This window comes from Pelophylax lessonae (genome assembly GCF_965119305.1).
Source record: "Pelophylax lessonae genome assembly, chromosome: 1".
Classification (NCBI taxonomy): domain Eukaryota; kingdom Metazoa; phylum Chordata; class Amphibia; order Anura; family Ranidae; genus Pelophylax; species Pelophylax lessonae.
Genome location: NC_138768.1, coordinates 451,629,376 through 451,650,826, shown reverse-complemented (window position 1 = coordinate 451,650,826; position 21,451 = coordinate 451,629,376). Strand labels below are relative to the sequence as shown.

The following is a 21,451-nucleotide window of genomic DNA, read 5'->3' as shown; positions in this document are numbered from 1 at the left end:
GGCGGTTTTGTAATGAATTTCACCACCTGAATAAAATCACTAAGTTTGACACCTATCCTATGCCCCGCATAGATGAACTGATTGATCGCCTAGGCACTGCCCGGTACATGACGACGTTAGACCTGACCAAGGGTTATTGGCAAATTCCTCTCTCGGGGTCGGCCAGGGAAAAAACAGCATTTGTAACTCCAGACGGATCTTTCCAATATCGGAGGATGCCTTTTGGGTTACAGAATGCTCCCGCCACATTTCAACGCACCATGGATAAGACCCTTCGACCTCATCGAGCCTTTGCTGCCGCATACCTCAATGACGTGGTCATCCACAGTGAGGATTGGGACTTACACTTACCAAAAGTTCAGGCAGTATTGGATTCCATCTGGAAAGCCGGGTTTACAGCCAATCCAAAAAAATTTACCCTTGGGCTAGAAGAGGCGAAGTATCTGGGGTATACCATTGGAAGAGGTCTAATCAAGCCCCAAATAAACAAAGTTGAGGCTATTCAGGATTGGCCACATCCCACCAATAAGAAACAGGTTCGTGCATTTTTGGGGATCGCAGGTTATTATCGCCGTTTTATTCCCCATTTTGCCTCACAGGCTGCTTCCCTGACCAATTTGACCAAAGGGAGGGAGTCTGTCATGATCAAATGGACTCCCGAAGCAGAAACAGCTTTTCAGGCTTTAAAACAGACCTTATGTAGTCAGCCAGTTTTAAATTTGCCTGATTTTTCACGGAATTTGTGGTTCAGACAGATGCATCAAATGTGGGTTTAGGAGCTGTACTGTCCCAGATTATCAAGGGGGAAGAACACCCTGTTATGTACCTCAGCCGAAAGTTGAAGGCCCATGAGGAGAATTATGCCACCATTGAGAAAGAGTGTTTGGCGGTGAAATGGGCTTTGGATTCTCTCCGGTACTACCTTCTGGGTAGACAGTTTGAACTGGTGACGGATCATGCCCCATTGAAGTGGATGGCACAGAACAAGGAGACCAATAGGAGAATAAATAGGTGGTTCCTGGCCCTTCAGGAATTTAGTTTTGTGGTAACGCATCGCCCCGGTGTTAAAATGGGGAATGCAGATGGTTTGTCCCGAGTGCATGTGTGCCTGGCAACCTGTGTCTCAACCCTAGGGTTGAAACAAGAGGGGGGGTATGTGACAGGAAGTCAGATAAATCTGTGGGTGTTGTCACAGACGGGAGATACATTTCTGCCTTGTTTAGACAATTCACCAATTACTATCAGGTGTCGGCTGCGGAGGTAGCCAGAAAGGTTTAAGGATGTTGGAAAGCTTCAGCTATTCAGAATGAGGCAATTAAGGCCTCTATAAGTTATCCAGAGGATGACTACTGATTGCTGCATCCTGAGGCTTTGTGCGTTAAGGAGAGCAGTGAGCTGAGAGACTTCTGAAGGTGAGGTGGTGTTGACTTTTTCTGTGTGAAAAGAAAACAAATAGACTATTGGTTTTCTGCTGTATTACCAGCAGTGTCTGCCCAGCAGTAGGTTGGGACAGACTCCATAGGTAGGTTCCTATGTTGTGAAGGTAGACGCCCCAAGTGGCCAGGGTTTATTTTATGTTTGTTTGATTTATGCTGTTTGGATGCTTACACTTGTTTCCAGCAAATTGGAAGAATAAACCATAGACCGTTGTTTTCAACCACCCCTCGGCTGTCTCTCTGTGTAGCGAACCCACCCAAGGGGTCACCCACACCCGCTACCGAACCAACCCCTTACAATATGCATATATTTTCATAATGATTTTACATTTACTGGCGCTTCTTTGCCCATATCTCTACATGTGAGCCCTACACAAAGTAAGAGTCTGTTTTATAGTTATGGAGACACATTCCTATATAGATCTACATTTTTTGATTTTTGATTAATGTTTTTAATGAGTGTTTCAATAGAAGAGGTTGTCATTCTTACTGCAACAAAAAATATTGTATGCTATCTATTAGATAAGCAGTACTGTAAACCATCAACTAGAAAAACTGTACTTTTCTTGTCTTATTTATACAAACATTTTATTGCTTTCTCATCTTCTTTCATCTCCTTACAAATATAAATTGCTCAAAACTGTCTTTCTCACACTGTAACAGAACATGTTTTTATCCATGCATATGTAAAATCTTTCTAATAAATTAATATACCAGCTTATTTTGGAAAGTATGTTATATTTAGTTATACATCGTAATAACAGATATGGAAAATAATACGCATTGCCTGTTAATAAATCTGTACAAGCTTTGGACATTCTGATTTCTCCTTATTTCCATAGATGGCATCAATGTTTTTAGTTTCACAAAGATTAAAACAAAAGTTTTAATTTATTTAGGCAATTACCTCAGAAGTACAAGCAATGGGCACACTCAAGACTCTGAGGCCTGCCAACCCACTTATCGCTAGCAGTTAGTTTTAGAGTGTCAACATCAACTGTTGGTCTAGAAATGGAAATGGGAATGCTACATTGGGTCTGACAGCCTACTCATCATGGGTCTAACTGTATGCAGCACAAATTTCATTCTCAATGTGCACACTGAAAATTCCATCCATGATGGTAATTTTTTGCCTCCTAAACAATTGGCAACACTAACTAACTGCATTGCTATTTTCACACTGGTGGCTGGTTACCAAGCAATTCTGCTGCCCATCAAGGCTCCAGGATGTGCTAGAGCATGAGTATTCTGTATATTTATGTCTGTCTTCAGAAGGTTAGTATTTAATATCAGCATGGAAATACCAAATATTTTAACACTATATAAAGATGGATAATCCAAAAGCCTATACAGGGATAAAAGTTGCAGTATCCTTGCTCTCATACCTTACTTTATCAGTTGTGTCAGAAAAACAGGAAGGTGGCATTTTCACTTAACATAGACATAACTATTTTGCTGAGAGACGCACTTTACCATTGAGATTTGACGTAAAACAGAAGGCATCATAACGCTCATCCTCCTTGTGCCGGTATCCATAGTTTCTTACTCCAGTAGGGGTTTCTTTTTTTCCACATTCTTCACGTGGTTTGGCGATTGGGTATTGCACAGATCCATCTTGCAACCAACCAGCATTGCACCAGTCAAGGCCATTCAACCAAGCTTCATGAAGCTGGTCATAAGAAGCAAGGATACCATCCTGCTGTTTGCAGGCCTGCTGAGCTTCATGAAAGTTCATGTGATAACGTCCTAAGCGTGGGTAATAGGGGAAGATCACTCCTGAATGGACCATAAACCATAAGAATTAAAGACAATCAAATAAGCTTTTTTCATTAAATTAGTTTAAAAAGGATGCAGCATGTGAGCTTTTTTACCTTCTAAGTCAAGTTTGACTGTCCCAGTGTCATCTTCTAACTCATTGGTCACTTCACACTCATATCTCCCATAATCTGCCAAGGTAATATTGCGGATGATCAGTGAGGCATCCCCTGGATCATGTTCTTGAAGGGAAACACGGTTCTTGTAGGAGCCAAAGTCCCTCATTTCCTTTTCCAGAGCTACAAACACATCAGTGAAGGATGCAGGCTCAACGATCTTGGACCATTTAATGCGTATAGGTGCAGGCTCCTCTCCAGAATGCTCATAATGATAACGACAAGGGAGGATTATGGTGCCACCACGATGTGTACTCACCACACCTGGTGCTGTTTGTACAATGACTTCACCAGTTTCGTCCTCTGACCATAGTGGTTACAGTTCATTAAAGGGAAAAAGGAAAGAAAAGAGAAAAACTCATGATCAAATCAAAATGGACTCAAGAAAGGATTAAATCAACATACTGCATGTTATCCTAAATTCTTCACTTTGTCTTGTTTTTGGAGGTATTTTTCAGATAATAAGGCTATCCAGACTGAAACAGCATTCTCCATAATGGTTTGGGCTGTCAAAGTTATCACATCAAAAATACCCAGTGGATGGGACATTCACTTAAAGGCCTACTATGTAAAATTGTATTTACCAACAAGTCATATGTCCTTTGTAGAAGATTACTTGTACTTTATAATCCAGTGTCTCAACAACAGATAAGACATGATGTTAGCCAGATGCACTGGCCGACTCATTGTAAGAAAGAGTAATATAGCACAACCATCATCATGTTACACATACATTGTTGTTTGTTTACCTTTAAATAATTTTGTCCCTTCCTCACTCCTTAGCTAGGAAATGCTCTGAATGGCTAGTTTTACACTCTTTTCCCTGTGTCCTTAATTTCTGCTCTGAGCACATTGCTGAAGTTATAAACACTTTGATTATATGACCTATCTGATGTTCATCTGTGAAGATCTGTACAAGTTTTGATTAAAACTTTCTGTGATCTGCAAGATGTCATTTGGATTGAGTCACTGTTGCCAACACTGCTGAGACTGTAAGGTGCAACTATTGTACCACAAATGGATCACTTATAGAGATCACACTTGCAGTGCTTAGACTGAAGAGGCAAGATAGTCAAAAAATCATTTAGCTCCAGTCAAAAAATTAATTTAGCTCCAGCCAAAAAAATCATCTGTACCTTTGGAATATACCATGACATATGATATGGCCTCTTGGCATACAGCAGGTTATGACAGTGTGGCCATTGTCAGTGTGGCAATTGACAGTGTGGCCATTGTCATACAAACCTGTACATACCTGCAGGTCAATCACAGCATCCTACAGCCTACAAGAGAGCAATAAATCAGTATTTTTCTAATGGACCTGAGCTATACAAGTAAATTTGTGCATATATATGTATAAAAAAAAGCTAGCTACATAACTAAATGCCATTCTGAGTTCTGCTTTAATGCCTTCTTAAACAAGTGAGATAGAAAGCTGCCTATGTTCACAAACAGCCTCCAAACACACAACTAAGCAATTCTTACATTTCTCAGAGAAACTCAGTGGAAACTGATACAGAGCAAGTACCAAAATTCTTTCCAGATCAGGAACTAAGCAGACAAATAAATTTCTGGTTAAACCAACTTGATAGGTTTAACAGAATTATGAGGCTGATAAAAAAGAACTACTGGTTAATTTTATTCACTTATGGTCTGAAACAGTTGATTGCATGTCATCACTTTCTCAACCATTTCATAAGGTACTGCAACTAGAGAGCGCTTTCAAGCAATTTATTGCTACCTATGAGAGTTATCAAAGACTGTTCCTAAAGGATAAGTTCACCTTTGGGAACAGGTTACATGTTCCACCGGGCTTTAGGGTGGAACATATAACATGTTCCCACTCGGCAGCCGCTGCCTGCTCCCCTGCTCTGTGTGACAGCAAGCAGGGGATCTTCTAATTTTTACCTGCAAAAAGATGAGCATTTATTTTTATTTTTTTAAAGGTGAATTTATCCTTTAAATATACTAACCTCTTAAAGCGGTACAACATTGAAGAGTCACAGGAAGAATTTAAGGGAATAGAAGAACTTAATCTAGAGAGAAACAGTTTAGTTCTACAAAGACAAGGCAGAAGTGTGAATCATACAACTTCAAGAATCGAAATTGAATCGCTCTGCATCTACGTGGAACTCCTCCAGATCCACCAAGTCTCTACAATTAAGATCAAAGCTTTTGGACCTGTTAAACATAATAGGACATGCCTTACCTTACACCCTGAGCACCTGCGCTGGCATAACAGAAGTTTCAGGCAGGGGAGCCACTGGTCTTTTACGTAGTAGCTCCCCTAAATGGCAGTGTAAAAATACCTTTGCCCACTCTCGTCAACTGCAACCAGATTCCATGGAACAGAGAGGGGATCCCTACCACTCCTGCAGCTGCCTCTTAGCACTAACTTGAGAGGCATAGCTGACCACATACCAGCTCTTGACAGAAATGCCGATATTCTCCTGGTCTTCACAGAGACATCCTAAGAGTACACAAGGCTTGCAAACAAATCCACGTGATGCACCATATGCCCAGCGCCTGGACCTAGGCTGGGTCATCATAGGCAACTTCTGTCTGGGTAATGTCAGAAAAACTTCCCCAGTCACTTCTTTCAAGGTAAGTATCTGACAAATGGTCACGAACAGTGCCTACATCACTATCATGTCAAAGAGAGACTTTGCAGTAAAGGCATACAACAGTTTTTTACACTTTTTTAAGGTGATAACAAGGCCCTTCATTTCTGGGATGATAATGTTGGCACCATTGTGTTCGATTTAACAACTAAAGACAATGAGCTGGCACCCACCATTGAAGATAAGGAGTTTTATAAACTATGAATAAGGAGTTCTATTAGGACAACTGGAACAGATGGATAACAACACTACCATTTTGTACCTCAATAAATAATTACCAAATAATGTTTAGCATGCAGAAGCACAATTTACTTCTTTACAATTACCCTGAACAGAAAACCTGAAATTAAAAAACAATTTGTTGACTTTATTCAGAAGGTGTTTGCAAGAGATCTTTCTCTGCCCATGACACCTCTTAGAGAAGGAGAGGAATGTTGGTAATTCCCATGCTTTGGCATGGACCACTCTCACAAGCCAGGTCAGATCAAGGTGGTCTATGACTTAAGTGCTTGAAATGTAAGGGGGGTTTCCCTCAACCATGTCCTTCTCACTGGGTTTAATTTGAACAACAACTTGTAGAAGTTTTCCTCCCCTCCAGACAGGAACAAGTTGTTGTTATGGCCGACATTCAGCAAATGTTCCACTGTTTCATCATTTGAGAAGACAACAGAAACTTCCTTAGGTATCACAACAACAATGAACCCATCTATTATGTACCTGACTGTGGAGCCCAAGATGACAAGGGGGCCTCTTGCAATATTCCTGTCCAAGCACCCCCGGCAACGGAGACAGGGACTGCTAGGGCAGCGGAAGCGCGCAGGTGCCAGGAAGCTGAAGCAGTCCACTTGAGCTTGGGTACACAGGGATCCATCCAGTGGCTATATTGAGTCAGATCACAAGCAGCATGTTTAGCAGTAGTCAGGTAGACAGGAGCAGACTCATGATCAGTTTCAAGGTCAGGGACAGGCAGGAGTTGGACAGGGTCGGTGGGTCAGTAACAAGTTTAGCAGATTTTTAGGAACCAGAGCTGAAGACGATCCAGCAATGAGGCTAGGCAGACCTCAGGTTTAAACAGGCCACTGGACTCCAGGATCTGTTCATTTTGAATGTTTTCTTAAGTGGTCTTCTTTGTACAAGCTATTGCATGACTTATTCATGTTGCTCATCAATTTACATCTAATACTCAGAACCATTAAGAGTGTCGTGAATGGCACATCCATAAAGGATATCCCACTGTTGAGGAAAACTTACAAGCAGAAAAGGTCATCATTTAATGTTTTGAACATGAAGTGTAGTCACAGGTGATAGATATCATTTTAAAGGGACCCAACCTTTCTAAGAATACACTGGTCTACAAATTGAACCCAATGATTGATCATGACAAGTTATTTTGTGTTGAAGGTTGCATAGGGAAGTCCAATCTGTTCAGTGAGGAACAGAATCCCCTTATTGTTTCAGGTGGACATCACATCACTGCCTACTGGTTCAACAGCACCCCAAGCAAGTTCAGTACCAAGGACAATACTTTACAGAAGAAGCAGTAAGGAGCAGTAGGGTTTGGGATTGGTGGGATGCAAAGATGCATGTCCTCCATCCTTCACAAATGTGTCCAGTGTCAAAAAGGAAGGCACAAAAGGAAATGGCAGAGCTCCCAGCTGACAGATTAGGAACAGAACTGCCCTGTCATCATAGATAACAGTGGAAACAGATTCAGCACCTTGCCAATCTCTTCTGAAGTCGTTAGAAGAAGGATTACATTTGCAACCTTCAAGGTCACGACAAATGGCAAACTAGACAACCCAACCTACAGGTTAGAGGCATAGTGCTCTTGAAAGAGAAAGGTAACCACCGAAACCATTGACCTATGGGTCTCATATGTTATGTGCACTATGGCTACCCCATGGACATACAGTATATAATTACAAAGTGTATGTAGATATAAATCCTCCAACTCCAGTTTCATATGTTGTGCCATATATTCTTACACTGTAAACATGCCCACTGATTAAATTTTGGTAAAGGCCATTTACTCACCAGTAACATGAACAATTTTTCTTTGACCTCTGTCACTGTCAGCACAAAGCACTGAATGTAGCACCATAACCATATAAAAAACAGAGAGCATTGATGAGTGTGAGAAACGTCCACCGCACATCTGATGGGAGGAAAAAAGTATATTAGGGGAGATTAAAGGCTAAACAAAACTAAAATCTGTTGGTATAAATTAATTTTACAGAACAACAGTACACAAAACTCCTATAAAATAGATATCAAATAGACCTTTTATTCCCTTATTTTTTCAGAGAAACAGGGGAGATGCCACTGGTGACTTCTACACTTCTGGACCGCCTGCCACAGTTTTACGTTGGTACTTCCACCGGTGTTATGGCAGCAGATATCTGCCAAAACCATGGTATTTTCTTACAGGGCGGGCGGTCCTCTTTCATTTAAAAGTGGTCCCACCGGTGCCCCCTCCCCCGCTGCTTCCTGGTTGTTTTCCCCACTTACCGGAGCCGTCCCAGGCAGGAAGTCGAGTGAGGGCAAGATGGCCCCCACTCGACTCTATGGCCTTGAAGGACTGGAGCGACGTCATACGTCACTTCCTCCTGACGGCCTTAAAAGGCCCATTTTTTTTATGCTGGAAAAAAAATGACATTTTTTTTTTTGCTTTTAAGGGTGGATGTGAGATCTGAGGTCTTTTTGATCCCAGATCTCACATTAAAGAGGACCTGTCCTGCTTATTTCTATTACAAGGGATGTTTACATTCCTTGCAATAAGAATAAAAGTGATCAAAATTTTTTTTAAAAAAGGACAGTGTAAAAATAAAAGGTAAAATAAATAAGAATTTTTTTTTAAAACGCCCCGTCCCTCCGAGCTCACGCACAGAAGCGAACGCATACGCAAGTCGCGCCCACATATGTAAATGGTGTTCAAACAACACATGTGAGATATCGCCGCAAACTGGTAACCTGCAGAAATTTTTAAAGCTCGTCTAATGAGATTTTTAAGTACCAATGTTTGTCGCCATTCCACAAGCGTGCGCAGTTTGGAGCATGACATGTTGGGTATTTATTTACTCAGCGTAACAATATCTTTCACATTATAGAAAATAAAGTAGGCTAACTTTACTGTTTTCTTATTTTTTATTCAAAAAAGTGTATTTTTCCTAAAGAAATTGTGTTTGTAAGACCGCTGCGCAAATATGGTGAGACATAAAAGTATTGCAACAATCTCCATTTTATTCTCTAGGGTCTCTGCTAAAATATATATATATATATATATAATATTTGGGGGTTCTCAGCAATTTTCTAGCAAAAAAAATGAATTTAACTTGTAAACAACAAGTGTGAGAAATAGGCCTGTTTCTTAAGTGATTAAAAATGTTAGTGGCCTGGCTGTGCCTAGCTTTGGTACATTGGGTCACAGGGAAGGGACACAGACAATTGTACAAATAAGGACTTACTATGACTTTCAATACCTATGTACGTTTTCCAGGTCAGTTACACAGACAATATTGAAGCCAGTAGGTCTGCATAACATTCAGTTGACTAGCATTTTAGAAGGAAACCTACAGTGGCAGATACCATGTTTCTCTTCTGACAGGTAATGCCTGTAGTAGCAATTACTTTAAGTAGTAATGCCCTTATGATGCAATATAACATAACCACACATTAGTGTTTTCCATTCCCATGAACTGTAATTTAGATATACCGGAGATGTCACTCGTATACACTCCAGATATGAAAGTAGGGCTATCACTGCTGCAAAATATAGCTGATACATGGAAAGATAAGTGATATTTCTTCTACAATGACAACTTCAAAAATAGAGATGAAAAATATAAGCTTAGTATGAAGAGCAGTGACATCAGTTTTGTGAAACATAGCTTATATACAAAAACCAGCGATACACTCTTTTGAAATACAGCTCATGCTGTTTATGAAGACCCATTATATCACTTTTGTGAAAAAAAACCTTATATATGAAGAACATCATATCATTTTTTAAATATAGTTGACATTTAAAGAGCTTGATGTCATACTTCTAAAATATAGTTTTTATATGAAGAATGTTATAAAGGTATCACTTTTGTAAAATATATAGCTTATATATGTAAAGCAGTGTTTATATATAAAAAGTGAGGATGTCGGTATGTATGATGGGAGGTGTAAATCATTTATATATGAACAGCAGTGCTGTTTTTTTTGTAAACTATAGCTTATATATATGAAGAGAAAGAGTGTTAAGGTCAGTCTTTTGAAATATAGTTTCCATATGAAAGGCAGTGATGTCATTCTTGTATGAGATAACTTAGGGGTGATATTAGTCTTGTGAAAAAAGCTTATGTATGAAGACTAGTGATGTCACTCCTGTGAAATATAACATATATTAAGAGTGGTCATGTCACTATTGTGTAATCCAATTTATGTATGAAAAGCGGTGATGTCACTATTGTGTAATCCAACTTATGTATGAAAAGCGGTGATGTCACTCTTGTGTAATCCAACTTATGTATGAAAAGCGGTGATGTCACTCTTGTGTAATCCAACTTATGTATGAAAAGCGGTGATGTCACTCTTGTGTAATCCAATTTATGTATAAAAAGCGGTGATGTCACTGTTGTGTAATCCAACTTATGTATGAAAAGCGGTGATGTCACTCTTGTGTAATCCAATTTATGTATGAAAAGCGGTGATGTCACTCTTGTGTAATCCAATTTATGTATGAAAAGCGGTGATGTCACTGTTGTGTAATCCAACTTATGTATAAAAAGCGATGATGTCACTGTTGTGTAATCCAATTTATGTATGAAAAGCGGTGATGTCACTCTTGTGTAATCCAATTTATGTATGAAAAGCGGTGATGTCACTCTTGTGTAATCCAACTTATGTATGAAAAGCGGTGATGTCACTCTTGTGTAATCCAACTTATGTATGAAAAGCGGTGATGTCACTCTTGTGTAATCCAACTTATGTATGAAAAGCGGTGATGTCACTCTTGTGTAATCCAACTTATGTATAAAAAGCGGTGATGTCACTGTTGTGTAATCCAACTTATGTATGAAAAGCGGTGATGTCACTCTTGTGTAATCCAATTTATGTATGAAAAGCGGTGATGTCACTGTTGTGTAATCCAACTTATGTATAAAAAGCGATGATGTCACTGTTGTGTAATCCAATTTATGTATGAAAAGTGGTGATGTCACTCTTGTGTAATCCAATTTATGTATGAAAAGCGGTGATGTCACTCTTGTGTAATCCAATTTATGTATGAAAAGCGGTGATGTCACTCTTGTGTAATCCAATTTATGTATGAAAAGCGGTGATGTCACTCTTGTGTAATCCAATTTATGTATGAAAAGCGGTGATGTCACTCTTGTGTAATCCAACCTATGTATGAAAAGTGATGATGTCCCTCTTGTGTAATCCAATTTATGTATGAAAAGCGGTGATGTCACTCTTGTGTAATCCAACTTATGTATAAAAAGCGGTGATGTCACTGTTGTGTAATCCAATTTATGTATGAAAAGCGGTGATGTCACTCTTGTGTAATCCAACCTATGTATGAAAAGCGATGATGTCACTCTTGTGTAATCCAACTTATGTATGAAAAGCGTTGATGTCACTCTTTGTAACACATATGAAGAGTGGTGTTGTCATTCTTGTGTAATATAACTTATGTATGAAAAGCACTGATGTCACCCTTGTGAAATATAACTTAAATACAAAGAGCGATGATGTTACTCTTGTGAAATACAATTTATATATGAAAAACAGTGAGGTCCCTCTTGTTAAACAAAACGTATACATGAAGAGCAGTGTAGTCAGTCTTGCGAAATATAACTTACTGTACATATAAAGAGTGGTTATGCCACTCTTGTGAAATATAACTTAAAGCGGAGTTCCGGGCACAGAAATGATTTTTTACTGAACATACCCCCGGGACAGTCAGGGCTAGCTTATTCCACAATGGCTAGCCTCTGATCTGTCCCGGTTCGCACTTACCTTTTAGAAGAAATACTTACTTTGAAAATTTCTTCCACAGCATTTCCATCTCTCTTGTGGGCAGCTGAAGCCGTCGCGGTCCTCTTCGGTGTCTTCTTCCGCGTCTTCTTCTCCCAGAATGCGCCGCACCGGCCCCTCTCGTCACTTCCGGTGCACCCGTGTCTTGAATCCCCCACCTCGCAGCTCCGTACAACTTGTGGCTCCGGCTTTGGCTGAGGCTCTCCTGAGGCGCTGTAGATCACGTTGGTATAGTGTGCAGGCGCACTAGAACCGGCATCCGGTGACCAGGCAACACAGGAAGTGAAGGAGAGCGGGGATACAGCGGTGGCAGCCGCGGATGAGGAGACCGCAGAGTCACCATCTGGAGGGACGGGAGGAGCGAGTAGCTCCTGTTGGAATGCTGTAAAGCGATTGTCTTAAAGGAAAAGTGTGAGTGCAATTCCAATGTACTGTTTTATTGTCCTTTATTAAAGCGTTATTGCCCGAGGTTGCGTGCGCTTTTCTTTACAGATTTGAATTGTTTTGATCCGGTGCGGCGCCGCATTCCTAAACAGCTTCTGGGCATGCCCAGAAGCTGTTTAGCAGGGGAATGCATTGATTCCTGGGAGCGATGACGTTCAGCTCCCAGGAATCATTGCGAGGCAGGAAGTGACGGGGTGAGCCTCGGCGCTGGAGTAGGAAGTACCCTGAGGTGAGTATTTACGATCTTCAATTACAAGGTGAGTATACAAAAAAAAAAAAAATAACTATCCAATTCCTTTTCAGGTTATGTGTAGCTAGCGGAGGGGCACAAAAAAAAAAATACCGATTTTGTGCCCGGAACTCTGCTTTAAATATGAAGTGTGATGATGTCACTCCTGTAAAATATAACTAATTTATGACGAGAGGTGATATCACTTTTGTGAATTATTGTTGATATATGAAAGCAATGATGTTACTTTTGTAAAATACAGCCTATAAAGGAGGAACAGTAGCTTTTGTTAAATATATCGTATAAATGAAGAGCTGTCATAGTACTCTCATGAAACAATGGTATTGTCACACTTGTGATATATGACATATATGGAGAATTGTGATGTCATACTTGTGAAATATAACCTATATGTGAAGAGTGATGATGTCACGTTTGTGAAATATAACTTGTATATGAAGAGCGGTTATGTCATACTTGTGAAATATAACCTATATGTGAAGATTGATGATGTCACGTTTGTGAAATATAACTTGTATATGAAGAGCGGTGATGTCACTCTTATGAAATAAAACTTATATATGAAGAGTGGTTGTGCCACTCTTGTGAAATATAACTTAAAGGGTAACTCCACTTTCGTGGGGAAAAAACTCAGCAAATAAAGAAAAAACAATATAGCGTATACAATTGCGACACAAATCATATTGTAATTGAATGTTATTAAAAATTACCTTTCCTTTTTAATCTGTAGCTGTTGTAATTTTCTGAAAATGCAATATGGCTACCTGGAGCTGTTCTGTACACAGAATGTGTACTGACCACACCCCAGAAACATTATTTCCTGTTTGTGTGATTGGCTCACCAATTTTCCCAGATGTCTGCCTAAGATACAAGTCAGATTTCTGGCATCCCCTGCTACAAAAATATAATTTTTTCTCAGATACTCCCAATAGGAACACGTCTAAAGGGATGCAGGCCCAGCAGATTTCCTCATTACAGGCCTGCAGCTGTCACAGCTGATAGATAATTATAAACCACTCCCATTAGACTCACTCAGCACAGGAGCACAGAGAAGCAAACAATGATTTCTTCAGAATAACAAAACGTAGGAATCTGCAACACAGTTTGTTCTAATCCTTGTAATGTACAGAGATCACCCAGAGGGGAATACTTTTTTTTTTTTCCAACAAAAGTGGAGTTATGCTTTAAATATGAAGTGTGATGATGTCACTCTTGTAAAATAAAACGAATGTATGACGAGAGGTGATATCACTTTTGTGAATTATTGTTGATATATGAAAGCAATGATGTTACTTGTAAAATACAGCCTATAAAGGAGGAACAGTAGCTTTTGTTAAATATATATATATTATAAATGAAGAGCTGTCATAGTACTCTTGTGAAAACTGGTATTGTCACACTTGTGAAATATGACATATATGGAGAGTTGTGATGTCATACTTGTGAAATATAACTTATATGTGAAGAGTGGTGATGTCACGTTTGTGAAATATAACTTGTATATGAAGAGTGGTGATGTGGCTCCTATGAAAAAAAAAACTTACAGTATATATGAAAAGTGGTGTTAGTCACTCTTGTGAAATATAAGTTAAATATGAAGAGTGGTGATGTCACTCTTGTGAAATATAACTTATATATGAAGAGTGGTGATCTCACTCTTGTGAAATATAACTTATATATGAAGAGTGGTGATGTCACTCTTGTGAAATATAACTTATATATGAAGAATGGGTATGTCAATATTGTGAAATATAACTTAAACATGAAGCGCGATTATGTCACTCCTGTAAAATATAACTAATGTATGATGAGAGGTGATATTACTCTTGTAAATTATTTTTAATATATGAAAGCATGTCACTTTTGTAAAATACAGCCTATAAAAGGAGGACAATAGCTTTTGTTAAATATATTGTATAAATGAAGAGCCATCAGAGCACTGTTTTGAAACAATGGTATTGTCACGCTTGTGAAATATGACATATATGGAGAGTTGTGATGTCATACTTATGAAATATAACTTATATGTGAAGAGTGGTTATGTCATGATTGTGAACTATAACTTATATATGAGGAGTAGTGATGTCACTCTTGTGAAATATAACTTATACATGAAGAGCGGTGATGTCATTCTTGTGAAATGTAACATATAGATGAAAAGTGGTGATGTCACTCTTGTGAAATGTAACTTGTATTTGAAGGGTGGTGATGTAACTTATATATGAAAAGCGGTGATGTCACTCTTGTGAAAAATAACTTATATATGAAGAGCGGTGATGTCACTCTTGTGAAATATAACCCATATATGAAGAGCGGTGATGTCACTCTTGTGAAATATAACCCATATATGAAGAGCGGGGATGTCACTCTTTTGAAATATAACCCATATATGAAGAGCGGGGATGTCACTCTTGTGAAATATAACTTATATATGAAGAGCGGTGATGTCACTCTTGCGAAATATAACTTATATATGAAGAGCGGTGATGTCACTCTTGTGAAATATAACCCACATATGAAGAGCGGGGATGTCACTCTTGTGAAATATAACTTATATATGAAGAGCGGCGATGTCACTCTTGTGAAATATAACTTATATATGACGAGTGGTGAGGTCACTCTTGTGAAATATAACCCATATATGAAGAGCGGTGATGTCACTCTTGTGAAATATAACTTATATATGAAGAGCGGTGATGTCACTCTTGTGAAATATAACTTATATATGAAGAGTGGTGATGTCACTCTTGTGAAATATAACTTATATATGAAGAGCGGTGATGTCACTCTTGTGAAATATAACTTATATATGAAGAGTGGTGATGTCAGTCTTGTGAAATATAACTTATATATGAAGAGTGGTGATGTCAGTCTTGTGAAATATAACTTATATATGAAGAGCGGTGATGTCACTCTTGTGAAATATAACTTATATATGAAAAGTGGTGTGGCGATGTCACTTTTGTGAAATTTAACTTATATGTGAAGAGTGAAATGACATCACCACTCTTCATGTATAAGTTATATTTCACAAGAGTGACATCACCACTCTTCATATATAAGTTATATTTCACAAGAGTGACATCACCACTCTTCATACATAACTTATATATGAGGAGTGGTGATGTCACTCTTGTGAAATATAACTTATATATGAAATGCGGTGATGATGTTCTTGTGAAAAATAGCCTATATATAAAGAGCAATTATGTCATTCTTGTGAAATATACCTAATACAGAATATGTAGGTCCAGTGATGTTACTCTTGCAATATATAAATTATTTATGGCAGGTGGGGACATTACTCTTTAAAAATAGCTTAGACATGAAGAGCAATGTTACTTTTGTAAAATAAAGCTTACATACAGTGATGTCACTTTTGGGAAGTATAGGTTATTTCATGAAAAGTGGCAATATCACTTTTGTGGAACGTGGCTTACACGTGAAAAGCAAAGGTTTCACTTTAGTGATATATAACTAACATATGAAAAGCGATGATTTTACTCTTGAAAAATGCAGCTTATATCGCTCTTGTAAAATATTGTTTATATACGAAGAACGGTAATGTCGCTCTGGTAATAAAAAAAAATAGCTTTTATATAAAGAACTGTGGTATCACTCTTATAAAATATTTTTATATATTAAGAGGGGTGATGTTACTCTTGTAAACGATAGCTTATACAGTGGGTACGGAAAGTATTCAGACCCCCTTAAATTTTTCACTCTTTGTTATATTGCAGCCATTTGCTAAAATCATTTAAGTTCATTCTTCTTCCTCATGAATGTACACATAGCACCCCATACTGACAGAAAAACACAGAATTGTTGACATTGTTGCAGATTTATTAAAAAACAAAAACTGAAATATCACATGGTCCTAAGTATTCAGACCCTTTGCTGTGACACTCGTATATTTAACTCAGGTGCTCTCCATTTCTTCTCGTCATCCTTGAGATGGTTCTACACCTTCATCTGAGTCCAGCTGTGTTTGATTATACTGATTGGACTTGATTAGGAAAGCCACACACCTGTCTATATAAGACCTTCCAGATCACAATGCATGTCGGAGCAAATGAGAATCATGAGGTCAAAGGAACTACCTGAAGAGCTCAGAGACAGAATTGTGGAAAGGCACAGATCTGGCCAAGGTTACAAAAAGATTTCTGCTGCACTTAAGGTTCCTAAGAGCACAGTGGCCTCCATAATCCTCAAATGGAAGACGTTTGGGACGACCAGAACCCTTCCTAGAGCTGGCCGTCCGGCCAAACTGAGCTATCGGGGGAGAAGAGCCTTGGTGAGAGAGGTAAAGAAGAACCCAAAGATCACTGTGGCTGAGCTCCAGAGATGCAGTCAGGAGATGGGAGAAAGTTGTAGAAAGTCAACCATCACTGCAGCCCTCCACCAGTCGGGGCTTTATGGCAGAGTGGCCCGACAGAAGCCTCTCCTCAGTGTAAGACACATGAAAGCCCGCATGGAGTTTGCTAAAAAAACACCTGAAGGACTCCAAGATGGTGAGAAATAAGATTCTCTGGTCTGATGAGAACAAAATAGAACTTTTTGGCCTTAATTCTAAGCGGTATGTGTGGAGAAAACTAGGCACTGCTCATCACCTGTCCAATACAGTCCCAACAGTGAAGCATGGTGGTGGCAGCATCATGCTGTGGGGGTGTTTTTCAGCTGCAGGGACAGGACGACTGGTTGCAATCGAGGGAAAGATGAATGCGGCCAAGTACAGGGATATCCTGGACAAAAACCTTCTCCAGAGTGCTCTGGACCTCAGACTGGGCCGAAGGTTTACCTTCCAACAAGACAATGACCCTAAGCACACAGCTAAAATAATGAAGGAGTGGATTCACAACAACTCCGTGACTGTTCTTGAATGGCCCAGCCAGAGCCCTGACTTAAACCCAATTGATCATCTATGGAGAGACCTAAAAATGGCTGTCCACCAACGTTTACCATCCAACCTGACAGAACTGGAGAGGATCTGCAAGTAGGAATGGCAGAGGATCCCCAAATCCAGGTGTGAAAGACTTGTTGCATCTTTCCCAAAAAGACTCCTGGCTGTATTAGATCAAAAGGGGGCTTCTACTAAATACCGAGCAAAGGGTCTGAATACTTAGGACCATGTGATATTTCAGTTTTTCTTTTTTAATAAATCTGCAACAATGTCAACAATTCTGTGTTTTTCTGTCAGTATGGGGTGCTATGTGTACATTCATGAGGAAGAAGAATGAACTTCAATGATTTTAGCAAATGGCTGCAATATAACAAAGAGTGAAAAATTTAAGGGGGTCTGAATACTTTCCGTACCCACTGTATATGAAGGGAGGAAATATAACACTTGTGAAAATATGTTTATATATAAAAAGTGGTAATGTAATTGTAAAATTTAGTCTAAGAATATGAAGGGAGGTGATGTCACTATTGTGAAATATTGTTTATATATGAAGATTGGTGATATTACCATTGTGAAATGTTTAATAATGAAGAGCGGAGATGTGATAAATAGCTTATATTTAAAGAGTGGTGATGTTTGGAAAGGAGAGATGTCATTATTTAAACATGCCAGCACAGCACGTCTGTATAACGGATTTTTTTTTTTTTTCATTATGCCGTTCCACAATATTTTAAATGGGGAGGATATTTTATGCCATCTCAGTGATTTCTGCAATACCTATTTAAACATTTGAATAAAACCTCAATTTATTTTATACAGTCATGGATCCCTCCTGTGACCTCTAATACTCTTACATTTTACCCTGCATGGGAGTTATTGTTTAGTTAGTTAGTATTTCTTAATAATGTGCATATAAAGAGGGAAATGAAGAGGAAAGCAAATAAAGAATGCAATGCAATCCTGACCAACTTCATAGGGCAATATAAAGCAGAAAAGTTGAAAAGTGCCCAAACTATACTGACAGTCAGACGACACTGCAGCACCAGGTCAAAGCTTACGTAATGTGTCAGGTAACTGATATAGCACTATATTTACCACAATAACCCTGGCAACATTTATAGAATGTCATCTCATCACACTATAGTGCATGCCTAAGCACTTGCTATTGTCCTTATTAACCCCTGGAAGGGAACAGAAGATAAAAGTTACACAGTGTCATAATGTTGCAAAAAGTAAGAATAGGAAGAGAAAAAAAAAAAACTACAGAAATTAGGGAAACAATGGGATGTAGATACAGAAAGGTCTACAGTGGCTGTAGTAATTAGTATTAATAAAAATTACCTTTATAATGTAATGAACTCAAGGACTGTCCCAGGTATATTTCAGTTGGTCCCGGCATCAAGCACAGTGATAACTGCACCAAAATGCCGAGACACCCCCCTCCTCCTCTTTCTCTTTTGCAGATCCTGTTCAGGGATGGAGGGGGGAGAGACAGGGAGCAGGCAGCTCCATGTCCCACAGCTTCCTACTGCAGTACTATACAGCTGACATCCTGCATTGCAAGACTGCAGGGGCACACTGCACCAAGCTGCCCTGGTTGTAGCACAGACCTCCTAAAAGTACAGCTAGAGCCATTGTGATTAGAGGCCAGGGAGTTAATTCTAAAAATGAACTCCTAATATCGGTCACCAATATATAGTGAAAACTTTCAGCAGCTTATTAGCAGAACAATTCCGTAAATTCATTCTTATAGGGGCATGTCATTGCATACAATGTTGAAGGGCACTGAGAAGTACAATAAACATTTTACAGACTTGCTCCAGTGGGCTAACATATCAGAGGTATGCACATTAGGACTAAAAAAGTCAGAGCTTAGTTAAAAGAAATCTGTACTGAAAGAAGTATGGGGGCTACCATTGTTGAACTCCTTACGACAACGCTAGTTTTGGGCTGTCTCCAGCTTTAACACTACAGCTACAAACACAGAATAAGCACGCAGCATGTGAAGTCAAGATGTGCAAACCAAACCCAGTTTAAAGGCAAGCTGCTAGATTAGCATATCAGTTAGACAAAAAATGTTTTCCTACTTTTGGATATAGTCTGGATGGGTTAGAACCTTGCCAGGTTTTCATTGCATCTGTGTCCTCACTGGGGATATTTTTTTTGTAACAGTAGCAGGGAATTTGTTTTTGCTCCTGCTCCTCGATCCAGCGTCTTGGTTTTGACCGTGGCATTCGCCTTGTCTCTCTGTCTACCTGCAAGGTGATTGATGTGGTCAGCCTCTGGGTGGAGACCAAACCTGATATATGCCAGCCAAGGTTGCAGTCTCATGCTTGTGATAGTGTGTGTAATACGTGTTCCTGGCTCCCTGTTTGTCTGCCCTGATCTGCTAGATTGGATTCCCTCGTTGATGACCTCAGTTTGAATATTGTCTGTTTTCTGAACTCTGCCTGCCTTTTGACTTTGGACATTGACCCTGACTATTCTTAACCTTGCCTGTCTGCCAACCGCAAGTACCTGTTTGCTTTGCTCAGTTCATGTATGCCCTGGCATGGTAGCCAGGCATTATAGTATTGTGCATATGTCCTGGGAGCAACCAAGTACTGGTAGGCCCGCTTGCCATATGGGAAAGCAGGCTGCTAGAGGTAAAGAACACAGAAGCCAGATATAGTGTCTGACCACCTGCATTAGGGTAAGCATGAAACTCCCTTCTTATGCTTATATTAATTCACCTCCAGACAGATAACAAGTACCACCACAGAAAGTGAAAATTGAAGTGCATCTTTAGACAACTCCTTTTCTTTAGTTTTAAATCCCTCCTAGAGCAGGGTTAGATCCCCTCTCAAAGTTTTTTGACAGGGGTGTACAGAACACCCCCAAGAAATGCAATTCCGTGTGTGTGTGTGTGTGTGTGTGATTGGCTCACTCAATTTCCCAGAAGTCTGCACTAAGATACAAATCTAAATTTTGGGCATGCTCTGCAAAAAAAAATAATAATAATAATTTTCATACTCACAAAGGGTTTATCACACCCAAAGGGATGCAGACCCTGCCACTTTCCTCATTAGAACCCTGCAAGTGCAGCAGCTGATTAATATTTTAAAATCACTCCCATTCACATTTACTTGGACACAGACAAACAGCTATTTCTTCAGAATAACAAAAGGTAGGAATCTGCAACAGTTTATTAAAATACCTGCAGTGTACATAGATCGCCCAGAGGGGAATGCTGTTTTCTCAAAAAAAGTGGAGTTACTCTTTAATGAATTCAATACCCTGCACTTTCACCTCCTTCCTGTACGGGCCAATTACCAGCTTTCAGTGGTGCCACATTTTGAATGACAATTACTCAGACATGCAATGGTCTACCCATATAAATTTTTTATAATTTTTTTGAGACAGATATAGATTTATTTTGGTGGTATTTAAACACCACTGGGGTTCTTATTTTTTTTCTAAATAAATAAAAAAATAAAAAAATTTTGAAAAAATTAGTTTTTCTTAGTTTCTGTTATACAATTTTGTAAATTAGTAATTTATTTTCTTCACTGATGTGCACTGATGAGGCTGCATTGATGGGCACTGAAGAGGCTGCACTGATGGGCACTGATGGCTGCTGATGAGGCTGCGTTGATGTAAACTGATAAGGCTGCACTGATGAACACTGATAAGGCTGCACTGATGAGATGATGATGATGATGATTTTAAACAAAAAAAAAGTTTTTCTAAGTTTCTGTTAAAAAAAAATTCAAAAAAGTAATTTGTCTTCTTTACTGATGTGCGCTGATGAGGCTGCATTTTTGGACACTGAAGAGGCTGCACTGATGGGTACTGATGGGGAGGCA

At 39.2% G+C, this 21,451-nt stretch overlaps 1 protein-coding gene across 1 annotated transcript in view; it reads right to left on the bottom strand.

Annotated features, from left to right (window-relative positions):
* Positions 1–19,146, bottom strand: part of HAPLN4 (hyaluronan and proteoglycan link protein 4) — a 28,317-nt gene extending 9,171 nt beyond the window's left edge. The window contains exons 1-4 of the mRNA XM_082268175.1: positions 18,948–19,146; positions 8,023–8,143; positions 3,308–3,670; positions 2,910–3,212 (exon numbers count right to left, since the gene is read on the bottom strand). Coding sequence (XP_082124301.1) covers positions 2,910–3,212; positions 3,308–3,670; positions 8,023–8,143 — 787 coding nt within the window. The 5' untranslated portion in view covers positions 18,948–19,146. The remainder of the gene's footprint in view (positions 1–2,909; positions 3,213–3,307; positions 3,671–8,022; positions 8,144–18,947) is intronic.
* Between the last annotated feature and the right edge of the window lie 2,305 nt (positions 19,147–21,451).